The following is a 12,890-nucleotide window of genomic DNA, read 5'->3' on the forward strand; positions in this document are numbered from 1 at the left end:
TGGCTCCCTCACTAATGAACTCATAGGGGACAGGCAAACAGCAGGTGCTGCACATGGGGATGTGAAACTAAGCAGTAATTATACCAATGATCAATGTGTTGACGAATTTTAAAAACACTGTCCTTAGTAATGTGTATGTGCGTGTGTGTGTATGTGTGTGTGTGTGTGTGATGTGTGTGACAAGTGTAGACCAGAGAACTTGAATGTAGAGGCAATTGAACGATAGATGAGTCCGTACCTATTCATTTTCCGAGGAGAAAGAGAGACACTCAAAGAGGAGTGGTGAGGGGGAGAGGCTGAGGGGGGTTTGAGGTGAGGTCCAATCAAGATGAAGAGGAGGCAGAGCGGAGGTGGATGGAGGGACAAGGAGGAGAAGGTGAAGGAGGGATCCGGGTTGAGGAGGAGGAGAAGAGGGATGAGAGCAGACTGGGCATCTGCCCGCAGGCTCCTGCGAGCCACATGCTCCTCTCCCTCGGTGTGCTTTCAACAGTTATCTACTGCTGTTCACCCCGGGACACTGTAAACATGCATTTCATTACACGAGCCATGCTCTTCCTGCACACACGCTGTGAGATCCAGTTCAGAGGAGAAGAGAGCAAAGGAGAGGTGAGGAGAAAAAGTGGAAAGGCAAGAGACAGGAGGGTTGTCACCAGGAATGTGAGGTCTCCCCTTCACTTTCTCGTAATCACAACTTTCGACCCAATATAAGGGACATGAAGGTTGTTTGAGTGTGTCTCCCCAACAGCTAGCTGTCATTCAATAACTATGCCCAAGGTATGCCTGATGCCGAGAGCTCTTGCAGGGAAAGGTTCATTAAAGGTCTCACAACATGACAATTTCACTTTAGGAGGTTATTTAACATTATTATGAATTCCCCTAGCCTGCCTTTGGTCCCCCAGTGGCTAGAAATGTCGATATGTATAAACCAAGCACTGGGTATTCTTCTCTGCCTTTGAGAAAATCAAAGCTCAAATGCTCGGTTTTGAAAATCCTCTCCTTGTGACGTCACAAGGAGGAAGGTTACCTCCCCTTTCTCTGCTTTGCCCGCGCAGAGAATTTGGCCCAAAAATGAAAAAATTAGCTAAGACCGTGCTAGCGCAACATTGGTTTTTCCTTGAGACATCATGGCTTTCAAACGAACGAAGCATGGCAGTTTGCCCCGCCTCTTTTTTCATCATAGCATTTACAGCTACAGACACCAAAACAAGGCTGAATTTCGGGAAAGAGACTTCAGATACAGTATTGGGGGACAACTGAGGCCTATATAAAAGCATCAAAAGCAGCACGTCATTGGATCTTTAATGATACTAGCCCATCAATTTGGATCCACCATAGAGAACACCCCTCTAACAAAGAACCAGAGAGATCCAGCAATTAATCTAGACCTACACATACAGAAATACAGAGATGACCAGCAATTATCAAAGCTCAATCCATACACATGAGGTAGTGCCCAGTAATTATATCAGCCCTTCAAATGCAGAGAGCTCCTGTGATTATACCAGGTCCTCTAGTGTAAATGCTAACTGTTCATTAGTAATAGCATCCTGTCATATCCACTGTACAGGAGAGATGAATGTAGGCGTCTCCTTGACAACAAGATGAGAAAATCATAGTAATTAATGGAACAGCATAGGAATATACTGCCTTTGTCAAAACAACTATTTTAGGAGTGCTCCTGGCTCCATTTCTTGTTCCTTCTCTCTCTCCTTTTTTTTCTTTATCTCTCTCTCTCTCTCTCTCTCTCTCTCTCTCTCTCTCTCATCCCAGCTACAGTAGACATGAAGACCTCTCTGACATATCTTACATAAGTTTTTTCTTTAATGATACAAACTTGACTTAAAATAAGTCTTTCAGCATTGTGGTCAGGTCTGTCGTTGAGGGGATGCAAACACATGCAGAGTATACCTACCTCTTATCCACCGTCAAGGTGTGACAAGAAATGTTTCATCAAACTTTGCAATTACAATGCACCAACTTCTCCAGTCACCACTACACCACGAGCTGAGGTCCACTTTGAATGATCTGACTCTAAACAGGCTAGAATAGATCAAGACTTGAGAATACCGCACCTTCACAACATTAGATTGTCTTCTCGTTGGTCAAATCATTTGATTAGCCTCTCTCCATGTAGGCAGGCTGAAGAGGAAGAGGAGTAGGAGGCCTGGGATCCACACACAGAATATTTGATCTTGTTCAATTCTAGACAACCTTTAAAACTAGGACTCACCGAGAAGACCACAACACCCTCTGCAGACATATATGGGGGCAAGCATATGTAGATTTACTTACATTTCATTACGAGGTTCAGATCTGACTTCCATATTAGAACTGTCACTGCTGGTTAACCTCAAAACCTCGACCTCATAGTCCTTGTTGCCCTGGATACAGTGTTACGGGGTGTGTGGCTGATAGAAGGGAGAGAAAAAAACTGAAGAACTACCAATGTTTTACACTGTGTGTCTGTTTGTGTGTGTGTGTGTGTGTGTGTGTTTGTATCATAACCCACTGCCACAATCCGATCACCACACATGCACCTTAGGGATGAATACATGAATGGATAATGACACACTTTCATTACTGAAAATACACACACACATACACACATACACACATCCACACGATGAGTTTACTGAGTAATGAAACTAAATAATAATTAAAAATAAAAATCTCATTATGCTGTGCGGCACCTGAACCAGCGATCTGTCTTATTAATTGATAGCCTCTCCACAGTAAAGTGTGTTTGGCTTGATCTCCGAGGGGATCTTGCTCATAATGAGCCTCGCATTGCATTGTTGATTACAAATCAAGGTCACACACACATAAACACACATATATACATTAATTGACGATAAACACACACCAGCCTTGGTTATTCAAATCTAATCACAGTCGATTGAAATCATAATGAATGTCACGGTTTGAATGTAGATAAGCTTCCAGAAAGCCCTTCCGATAGACCGAGCAAACAAGGATGCTATTTCAAAACAGAATAGAATAGAACAGAATAGAACGTCCAAAATAAGTGGTTCAGCCCAGGCTCAGCTCCAGAACCAATCAGATGAGCGGACGGCATTTGGTTTCCACAAGGAGGTATTTCGTATATGATTCTCTTATAGCTAGAATAATGGGAGGGGGCATTGCTCATCTTTGGCCCCTTGGAGCCAACCTTGGTGCGGCTTTTTCTTCCCTTAATCCATCTGATTCAAATGAGTCAGCACAGTTTCCGAAGCTGTTGGGAGTCATATCCACTCACCCACGGAGGCTAAGTTCTTTGAAACACACACACAGATAGACTGTTGGACATGTGGAAGAAATTGTGATTTCCTGTGTGCTTACATTAGTCACTAATATATAGAACTAGTCATTGGATACTAGTTAGTATGTTCTCATGTAAGCTTGCTATGAATAAGAGTAGATTGTGTCTGTGTCAGGGTTAATAGATGTTCGGGATCAGGAGAAAGTACTGGGTAAACGTTCCTTGTCATGACTACAAGGAGAGCTCCAACTATGAACTCTCTAGTCTGAGAGTGGTCATGTGTTGAGAGCTGCGAATCTCTTTCTCTGAGACTGTTGTAACGTCATTATTGCCTGACTGTCACTATCTATGTTTACATTCTTGTGCCCTATAAAAGATGGTCCTCCGGCCTTCAGAGCGGAGAGAGACTTGATTGAGACCTAAGCCTGGTGTTGTGTAGTCATTTATTGTCAGAGGTCTGGTTTTTCTCTCCCAATCTGCAGATTGATAAATACTTACTAAAATCCAGGACTCAACTGAACTTAGTCACTCCATTTATGAAGAGACGGACTAAACACTTTCTTCATCAGACATTGAACTTGAATAAGGTCTGATGTCCATCTGAAATGAGATAGTAACACTCACTCTGCTCAGTGTAAACCTGTCGATGCTTGTCTTTCTCTGCACTGGCAACATGTGGAGAATACCTATTCACTTCAAATCAGCAAAATACGTGCAAAATGACATCCCCTTAAAGTTTGCTGGCATTCGTCCAAGTCTATTTTCTGTAAATGCCAACCAAGCGTGACATTTCCTCGTTTCCTCTCCATCAGTTTATCCAGATTGTGCCGACGCAACGTGTGGTGAGATAAAGAGATTCTGGCCCCCACACCCCCCTCCCCCTCCTCTCCGCCCCCCCTCCCTCACCCCTCCGACCCCCACCTGTACTCTTCATTGTTGGCCAGTCTCAGCACTTTGTCACAATGCTTACACAGACACAAAACATCCCTGGCCCAATCCCCTCAACCTGCCTATATTAGCCTGAGACGCTGACAAGCTCTCTTTCTCTCTTTTTCAATCCTGATCTCTCGCTTCTACTCTCCTCTTCCTCCCCTCATCCCCTCTTTCTTTCTGGGGCAAGGTTGTATCTGATAAACTGCCAAACAATCCCAGCGATTCCACCGAGTCCTTTAAGCGGCTTGTTTGATAAGACCTGTGGATCAATAGGCAGGTGGAAGAGAGGAGAGAGAAATGAAGAGATAGAGACCAGGGAGGTGGAGACGAAGAGGGAGAGAAAAGAAACTGTTGAGCTGAAACTCCTGCTCTGTGCACACAGTAATGCCTCTTCTATCTCTTTCTGTGTCTCCATTCGTCCTTTCTCTCTTTAGTCTATATCCCTCTCCTCTCTCTCCATACCTCTCCTCTCTCCATCTCCTTCCCTCCATTTCTCTGAGGTAAAGGCTGGGCTGGTCAAGTCTCTCCTATAGGGCATGCACACACCGCTAACATTCATGTTCCTCAGATATTTGGTCTAAAAGCTATGCTTGTGAGAACATAAAGGTCAGACCATGTTCCTGAAAATTCCTCTCCTCCTTCTCTTTTCCATTTTCTCCTCCTTCCTCCAAACACTGACGCCATGCACACACTTCATAAAACAGTCATTTGTGACCCCCCATCCCCTGTCAGAGACCTGCATATATATCACAGTGTATATACTGGCTTTACAGGGACCAGGAGAGAGGAGGTGTTGGGTATGAAGGTTATTGTTTTTTGTTCTTGATTTATTCCTGTTAGTATCATGGTACAGGCAGTATACACACACACACACACACACACCAACATACAACACACACAACCATACACACACTCCCCCTTCCACCCCTCCATCCCACCAGACAAACCTTAAACCTCTATCATAGCCTTTTATTGTCACACACACAAACACACACATACACACACAGACACACATGCACTCAACCACACACCTCCATCTGTGTGGATCCAATCTTCTGACGTTCCTCTCCAGTGTGTCTGACTTGGCCTTCTCGGCACGCAGAGATCGGCCTAACCAGCCGCGCTGCTGCCTGCAAATCGACTGCATTATGAGCCTCTGTGAGGCATCACTAGACAGAGCCCCGGCTGTTTACCCCAACAAGCCTGGCAACCCACGACTGGCGCCCAGGGAAGGACAGGGAGGAGAGGGAGTCGGGGAGAAAGAATGGGTTGGTGCAGGAAATTGAATTCAGTTTCGTATTTGGATTCAGAATGTGATGTTTTGTTGTGATGTTCGAGCACAGAATATAACTATGAAACCTAGAGCTACATAATTAAATGTACCGTTTTTTTATTTATTTAAAGTTACCTTTGTTGGATTCAGTCACTTTCATTGTGTATGGTCAAGGTTGCCATCTAGTGATACGAAAGGGAAACTACACCAAACTGTTGTACTATTACAGTATATAATTTAAATATGTCCCAATAAAATACAGCTGGCGACATATATTGTATTTAGGTTTTGAAAATTCAGTTTTAATTCGTAACAACAGTTTTTACAGTTGTTACTTGCTCGCCAAGACAATCATCCCCACCGCTAGGTGGAATCTATCAAGGGGCGTAGTTGCAATGCCCTTCTTTACGTTGTTTTGTCGATAAGCGTGTGCATCAGCTAAACACGTACATTCATCTAGCGTAGCTTTTTCAAAGTCTCCACTACTTGTTATACTTGTAGTTTCAGGTATGTGGCTATATAGTTATAATGACAATATAGATATAAAAAACTATATGCATATTTGTATTGGTGAATGCACCATACTTGTGTGACAGTTATTTTTGGATAAAATCTGAGCGCCGTGGTAGCTAGTAAATGCTAAATAGCTAGCTAACGTTAGCTGGTTGGCACAATATTTTTCTTCTTTCTGTTATGTCTGTGTCCACAAACTGTGATGCTACGGGTGCGCAAGGCAGCTAAATGTTAATATATCGAGCCTTTAATGATAATGGATTAGCCTATAACAGGAAATGTGATCAAAAGTGTGTCGGCTAGACAGCGTGCTTGTTTTTTTTACTTACACAGTGTAAGTACATCATTGTGATCTTTGTGTTGTCTGCCAGGAGAATACATTTAAAATAGAAATCTTGATACCCGCACAACCATGTCGCTCTACGACGACTTGGGCGTCGCGAGTGACGCCAAGACCGAGGGCTGGTCTAAGAACTTCAAACTGCTCCAGTCGCAGCTGAAGGTGAAGAAGGCTGCTCTGACTCAAGCAAAGGTAAAGACACCTCTAAGACCAGTGATTGTGACCTGTTCTCTGAACGAACGAAATGCCCGCTATCAAGCAGTATCTTAGGTTAACAAAGTTGCAGGTGGAACAACGATGACGGCTTTGTTTGGTGTATATGTGTGTCTCATCAGACCCAGCGGATGAAGCAGACTACAGTCCTTGCTCCCGTTATCGACCTGAAGAGGGGCGGATCCAGTGAAGACAGACAGATCCTAGACACACCCCCACACATTGCTACAGGGCTCAAGGTAAAACGTTTCTTGCATAATTGTGTATAACTTGGAAAAGAGAGACAGAGACGGACAAAACAGTTAAAGAACTGGAGAGAAATGAAAAGTTTCTAGAGAGAGAGAGAGAGAAGTGTAAGGGAGCCTGTGTCACATCTGGTTTCTCTAGTTGTAAGTGTACTCTCTGTCTTCATCCGTGTGTGTGTGTGTGTGTGTGTGTGTGTGTGTGTGAATCAGGAAGCGGTGCCTTCAGGCTTCTCCTCAGGGGACGTCCTGATCCCTCTGGCTGATGAGTACGACCCCATGTTCCCCAACGACTACGAGAAGGTAGTGAAGAGACACCGTGAGGAACGACAGAAGCAGAGGGAGCACGAGCGGCTGAAGGAGATCGAGGAGAGGGAAAAGTACGGCCCGGGTGCTTGACACACTCATCTGCCGTCAACAAGCCGATACCCACTCAGTTTGACTAAATCCCACAGTGAAATCAACCAATGTCAATTTGCACGTCAGCCAGCCCATGTCTGGTCTGGTATATAGTGATCGATGATCTTGTGTCTCCTGTGTTTTGCCTGTGTTTTACCTGTGTTTTACCTGTGTTGTGTCCCTCTCCAGGAAGAGGAAGGACCGACACGAGGGCAGCGTCCCCAGCGGGTTTTCCCGCTTCCCCGCGGCGGAGGGAGAATCGGATGAAGAGGAGGACTACGAGAAGGAGAGGAGGAAAAGAGGTGAGGGCAGAGGGTGTACCCAGCAGTAGTAGTACCCTATTACCCAGGCATGCACACCCTCACTTCACACGCTAGTATGGAGATTAAGCAATGTTGTGAGTTTTAAGACTGTGTACGCTCATCCACTCCCTACTCCTCCTTTCCCTCCATCAGCTCTGGGTGGAGCTGCCATCGCCCCGCCCTCCTCCCTTGTGGATAGAGACGGTGAGTGTGGGCCTGACGTCTGTCTATTCTGGGAGTTTAGTGTCAGGGGTGCAGAGAGAACAGTTTGTGTGTATTGTGTATAATGTGAGTATGGGGGACAGCGTGTGGTGAGGATGATCATCCACTAGGTATCAGTGTTTTCCAACAACTTCCTAACAGAACACCCCCCCCCCTCCCCTCTCTGTTTTCTCAGTCACTTTCTCTTCGTCATTCCCCTATGAAGAGGAGGGGCGACCCCCCCGGGGTTCCAAGGCAGCCATCCCACCCCCCATGTACGAAGACTCAGAGCGGCCCCGCTCCCCTCCCGGGCCTACCAACACATTCCTGGCCAACATGGGGTGAGTATCACAATACATCCATTTAGACCTACCATTATCCCAATGCTACACTGCACCACAAGGTGTTCATGGTCACGCTAATAAACAGCTGTGAGACAATGAGCCTTGATGTGTAGAGTGATAACTGGTGTTCATTATGACTGCAAGGCACATGCTGACTCGGTACAGGGAGATAATGTAATGCTCGTGTGTGTCCACCAGAGGGACGGTGGCCCATAAGATCATGCAGAAGTATGGCTTCAGAGAGGGGCAGGGCCTGGGCAAGCATGAGCAGGGCCTGAGCACGGCCCTGTCAGTGGAGAAGACCAGCAAGAGGGGCGGCAAGATCATCATAGGAGACGCTGCAGAGAAACGTACCTCTCCCTCCTTCCATCGCTTCCTTTTACTGTCTGTCGCACCTGTCCTTCTGTCTCTGTCTCTCCTCCTGTGTCTCAGTCCTTCCATCGCTCTGTTTCCTCACCTCTGTCTTCTCACTCAACCATCTCGCTTCTCACTCTCCATCTCCTTTTTCAGTCTTGGCAGGGTTCTGTTTACTGGCTTTTATCTGTTTCCTGTCATATTCTGTCCCTATGACACTTTCTTAACCGGATCCCCTGTTCCTTCCTGTGAGCAGCTTTGGCTGATGTGTTTGTGACGGCCGTGGAGACCAGGCCGTCAGTCCACAGCCACGGTTTCTAGTTCCACAGTTTGTCTTTGTCGGCCTCACTGAAGGTTCTGTTTTGATTTGCACTTGTCATCCATGCGTGATTCTATTGGTTTCAACATCTGCGTGTTGTTTTGTGTTGTCTTGCGTGTGTGTGTGTCCAAGCAGCAGGATCCAGTCAGTCTGCAGCAGCTGAGCCTTCAGCCCAGGGCTCGGGGCCTCCAGGTTGGGCTCCACACATCACATCCTGTTTCCCACACGCATCATATCCTGCCATTCTCTGTCCAGTCTCTTGTGTGTGTTCTGTATGTCTGCCATCCAGAGTGGCCACTAGCCAGTAATGCTCAGCCAGGCTAGCACTAAATGGCACATCCTGTTCATCTCAATTGGGGTTAAGTCATATGGAACTAGAAACCAAATTGATTAAGGGCGTTATGGTTCATAGTGTAGCTTTCCTATGTTTCTACCTCAAGTTTCAACTGTCAACCCGTGAACATTTTCTACAGGCTTTTATGAACACAACCTTCTCAGTAAGATCTACTCATGTTCTCCTTGCTGGACAGGAACATGCCATTCCGCAGACGTAATCCATCTTGTCGTCTTTTTGTCCCCTATCAGCTGACTCATCCAAGAAGTCAGATGCCAACCCCCTCACAGAGATCCTCAAGTGTCCCACCAAAGTCGTGCTGCTGCGGGTTGGTTTGCCAGCGTGAGAGAGTGCTCTATCTGATGAGCGTGTGTGCGTGTCACACGTAGTCTAAGCAGCGTATGTGTTTCAGAACATGGTGGGCAGAGGCGAGGTGGATGAGGACCTGGAAGGCGAGACCAAAGAGGAGTGTGAGAAATACGGCAAAGTTACCAAGTGTGTCATATTTGAGGTAAGGGGAGGTCCTCTGCTGAGCCCGCACACACACACTCCGTAGCTGCTAACTGGGATCACAGCTCTCCACGACACGTACGCTGTGTTCTGCTGGTTTTGGCAGGCCTCCAGAGGATGAGGCCAAGGTTGCAGCCAGACTGAAAAATCCCCCCTCCGGTGGCACTGCCTCCAAATGCTAATGCCCCATCATTAGTTTGCTATGGAAATGTGGGAGAAAGAAAAACATTCTACCTAGTTAATCCGTTTAGCACAGGATGTTAAGTCACTGAATTTTTTTTTACTGCCCACTTGGACAAAAATAAGTATTCGTTTGCCATATTCTTTCCTCAAATAACACGTTGGCATTTTATCCACATGCAGGATTAAAGTGGACTGGTGTTCTCCACAAGTTTAGAGGACTGTGATCCTTAGTCAAAGCCTGCTGCTATTGCATAATGACTTCCAGATATATAATTGGTGTTGTAGGTTGCTTGGTAAGTGTTCACGCTTGTTTTTAATTGAACCATATTGTTGCTTCCAGATTGCACTTGTGACCGACGATGAAGCGGTGAGGATATTCCTGGAGTTTGAGAGGGTGGAGTCAGCCATCAAAGGTCAGCAGCTGCCCTGTTGTCTGGGCCTGTCCGTCTGTGTGTGCGTGTGCAAGCACTATCATCATTGTATAACTGGAGCTGTGTGTGTGTGTGTGCCTTATGTGGGTCTCAGTCTAAATGGGTTGTCCCAGATCAAGATTCAGGTGAGACTGGTCTCCCCTTGGTGTTGCGTCACCTGTTCCACCAGGCCCCTCCCCTAAGCACTTACATCACATCCTCTAAGGGGGACAGGGAGTGGGACAGCAGACCACACACACACGCATGCATTCACACACACACACACACTGCTGGGAAGGATGACAAAATACTTGACACAATCACATATGTATTCTGGAAGATATAATTCAGGTAATCCTGTTATTTTATTTCACAAGTCATCTCCTTGAGTTTGAGAACACTAACTCACGTCACAGCTTTTGTTCTTATAGTCAAGTGATTATTTAACTACCAGAGCCTTCTAAATCCGATGACCATTTGGACTTTCAACACAGAACTGTGCACTTGTTTACTGTCCCAACAAACGACACCAAACTTCTTCGACTCCTGGTTCAGTGACATTGGAATGGAGATGCTTGTGTTGAGTCTGTGTGTCTTAGAATCACCATACACTCCATGTCTCTTCCCTGCGGTCTGCAGCACAACCTGTACTAGGAGTAATCATTGACAACCTGTACTAGGAGTAATCATTGACAACCTGTACTAGGAGTAATCATTGATAACCTGTACTAGGAGTAATCATTGATAACTTGTACTAGGAGTAATCATTGATAACTTGCACTAGGAGTAATCATTGATAACTTGTACTAGGAGTAATCATTGATAACTTGTACTAGGAGTAATCATTGATAAGTTGTTGTCTTTTATCTCTAGCCGTGGTGGATCTTAACGGCCGGTACTTTGGAGGGCGCGTGGTGAAGGCCTGTTTCTACAACCTGGATAAGTTCAGGGTTCTAGACCTGGGGGAGCAGGTGTGAGCCAGACTCAACAGAACCACCCCGCCACAATCAGCACCCACTTCTCACCAGCAGGAACCGGCTGTCTGATTCATGGACACATACACACACACACACACATCCTCATCAGACCTCTGTATATAGGCCAAACGCTATTCTCCGAACTTACAGTGTCTAAGTATAGCGAGTAGTCCCACAAGTAGGTTGTTTTGTTTTGCGTGAAGAGGAAATCACTGTGGCTGAACAGAAACGACAACTTGGATATGAATGAATTCCACTCACCATGAGGCCCTTGATATCTGTGTCTTAATACATTTTCATCTTGTACAAATGAAACCTGAAAATTAAATGTCTCGTTTTAAATGAAAGTAGTTTTAGCTTGTCTTCCTCTTGTCATGTTCTCATCACCAGTTCTTGTTCTGGGGAAGAACATGGGGCCTGGTCCACCAGGGGCTCTTTCTAAACTTAGCCCAGAACGGTGAGGGGGTACTGGGGCAGTGACGCAGGAAACCTGGCCCAGACCCATTCAGCTCTTATGCATAATGACTTGAGACCCTGGGGAGTTGAACTAGAGAGGATCCAATTACTCATTTCTATGAACATGGAATTCCTATTAAGATAATGTTATGAAAACAAGATGAAGGACACAGCTCCTTCCTAGAGGTGCTGTTTGGGCAGGTCAGAGTGAGGGAGTCATGATGGGAGAAATGGAACGAGAAGGGTGTAAGCAGGTGTGTGTGTGACATGAAGGAAGCCATGGAGCGCTGCATGCTTGGCTCATGCAGAGGCAGTGGAAGGGTGTGTGTGTGTGTGTGGGGGGGGGGGGGGGGCAAAGGTCACTCTGACTGTAACCTGAATACCACCAGTCTAAGCAGTGCTATGAGGCCACACTGTACAGTGCTTTGCGAAAGTATTCGGCCCCCTTGAACTTTTCGACCTTTTGCCACATTTCAGGCTTCAAACAGGCTTCAAACATAAAGATATCAACATAAAGAAAAAATCAACAAGTGGGAGACACAATCATGAAGTGGAAGGAAATTTATTGGATATCATCAACTTTTTTAACAAATCAAAAACAGAAAAATTGGGCATGCAAAAGTATTCAGCCCCTTTACTTTTAGTGCAGCAAACACTCTCCAGAAGTTCAGTGAGGATCTCTAAATGATCCAATGTTGACCTGTATGACTCATGATGACAAATAGAATCCACCTCTGTGTAATCAAGTGTCCATATAAATGCACCTGTTCTGTGATAGTCTCAGAGGTCCGTTTAATGCGCAGAGAGCACTCATCACCCTGAACACACCATCCCCAATGTCAAACTTGGTGGTGGCAGCATCATGGTTTCGGCCTGCTTTTCTTAAGCAGGGACAGGGAAGATGGTTCAAATTGATGGGAAGATGGATGGAGCCAAATACAGGACCATTCTGGAAGAAAACCTGATGGAGTCTGCAAAAGACCTGAGACTGGGACGGAGATTTGTCTTCCAACAAGACAATAATCCAAAACATAAAGCAAAATCTACAATGGAATGGTTCACAAATAAACATATCCAGGTGTTAGAATGGCCAAGTCAAAGTCCAGACCTGAATCCAATCGAGAATCTGTGGAAGGAACTGAAAACTGCTGTTCACAAAAGCTCTCCATCCAACCTCACTGAGCTCAAGCTGTTTTGCATGGAGGAATGGGCAAAAATTACTGTTTCTCGATGTGCACAACTGATAGAGACATACCCCAAGCGACTTAAAGCTGTAATCGCAGCAAAAGGTGTCGCTACAAAGTATTAAGTTAAGGGGGGCAAATAAA

At 45.6% G+C, this 12,890-nt stretch overlaps 1 protein-coding gene across 1 annotated transcript; it reads left to right on the forward strand.

Moving 5' to 3' along the window:
* Positions 1-5,874: 5,874 nt before the first annotated feature.
* Positions 5,875-11,453, forward strand: rbm17 (RNA binding motif protein 17). The gene is made up of 13 exons (XM_084701963.1): positions 5,875-5,972; positions 6,350-6,510; positions 6,654-6,770; positions 6,987-7,153; positions 7,362-7,474; positions 7,628-7,678; positions 7,872-8,016; positions 8,218-8,369; positions 8,828-8,884; positions 9,278-9,354; positions 9,439-9,537; positions 10,060-10,132; positions 11,003-11,453. Exons 2-13 carry the CDS (start codon positions 6,391-6,393, stop codon positions 11,104-11,106), a joined length of 1,275 nt encoding a protein of 424 aa, XP_084558089.1. The 5' UTR covers positions 5,875-5,972; positions 6,350-6,390; the 3' UTR covers positions 11,107-11,453.
* Positions 11,454-12,890: the final 1,437 nt, after the last annotated feature.

This window comes from Hypomesus nipponensis, chromosome 7, assembly GCF_054491055.1.
Source record: "Hypomesus nipponensis isolate SF chromosome 7, ASM5449105v1, whole genome shotgun sequence".
In the NCBI taxonomy this organism is placed as follows: Eukaryota; Metazoa; Chordata; class Actinopteri; order Osmeriformes; family Osmeridae; genus Hypomesus; species Hypomesus nipponensis.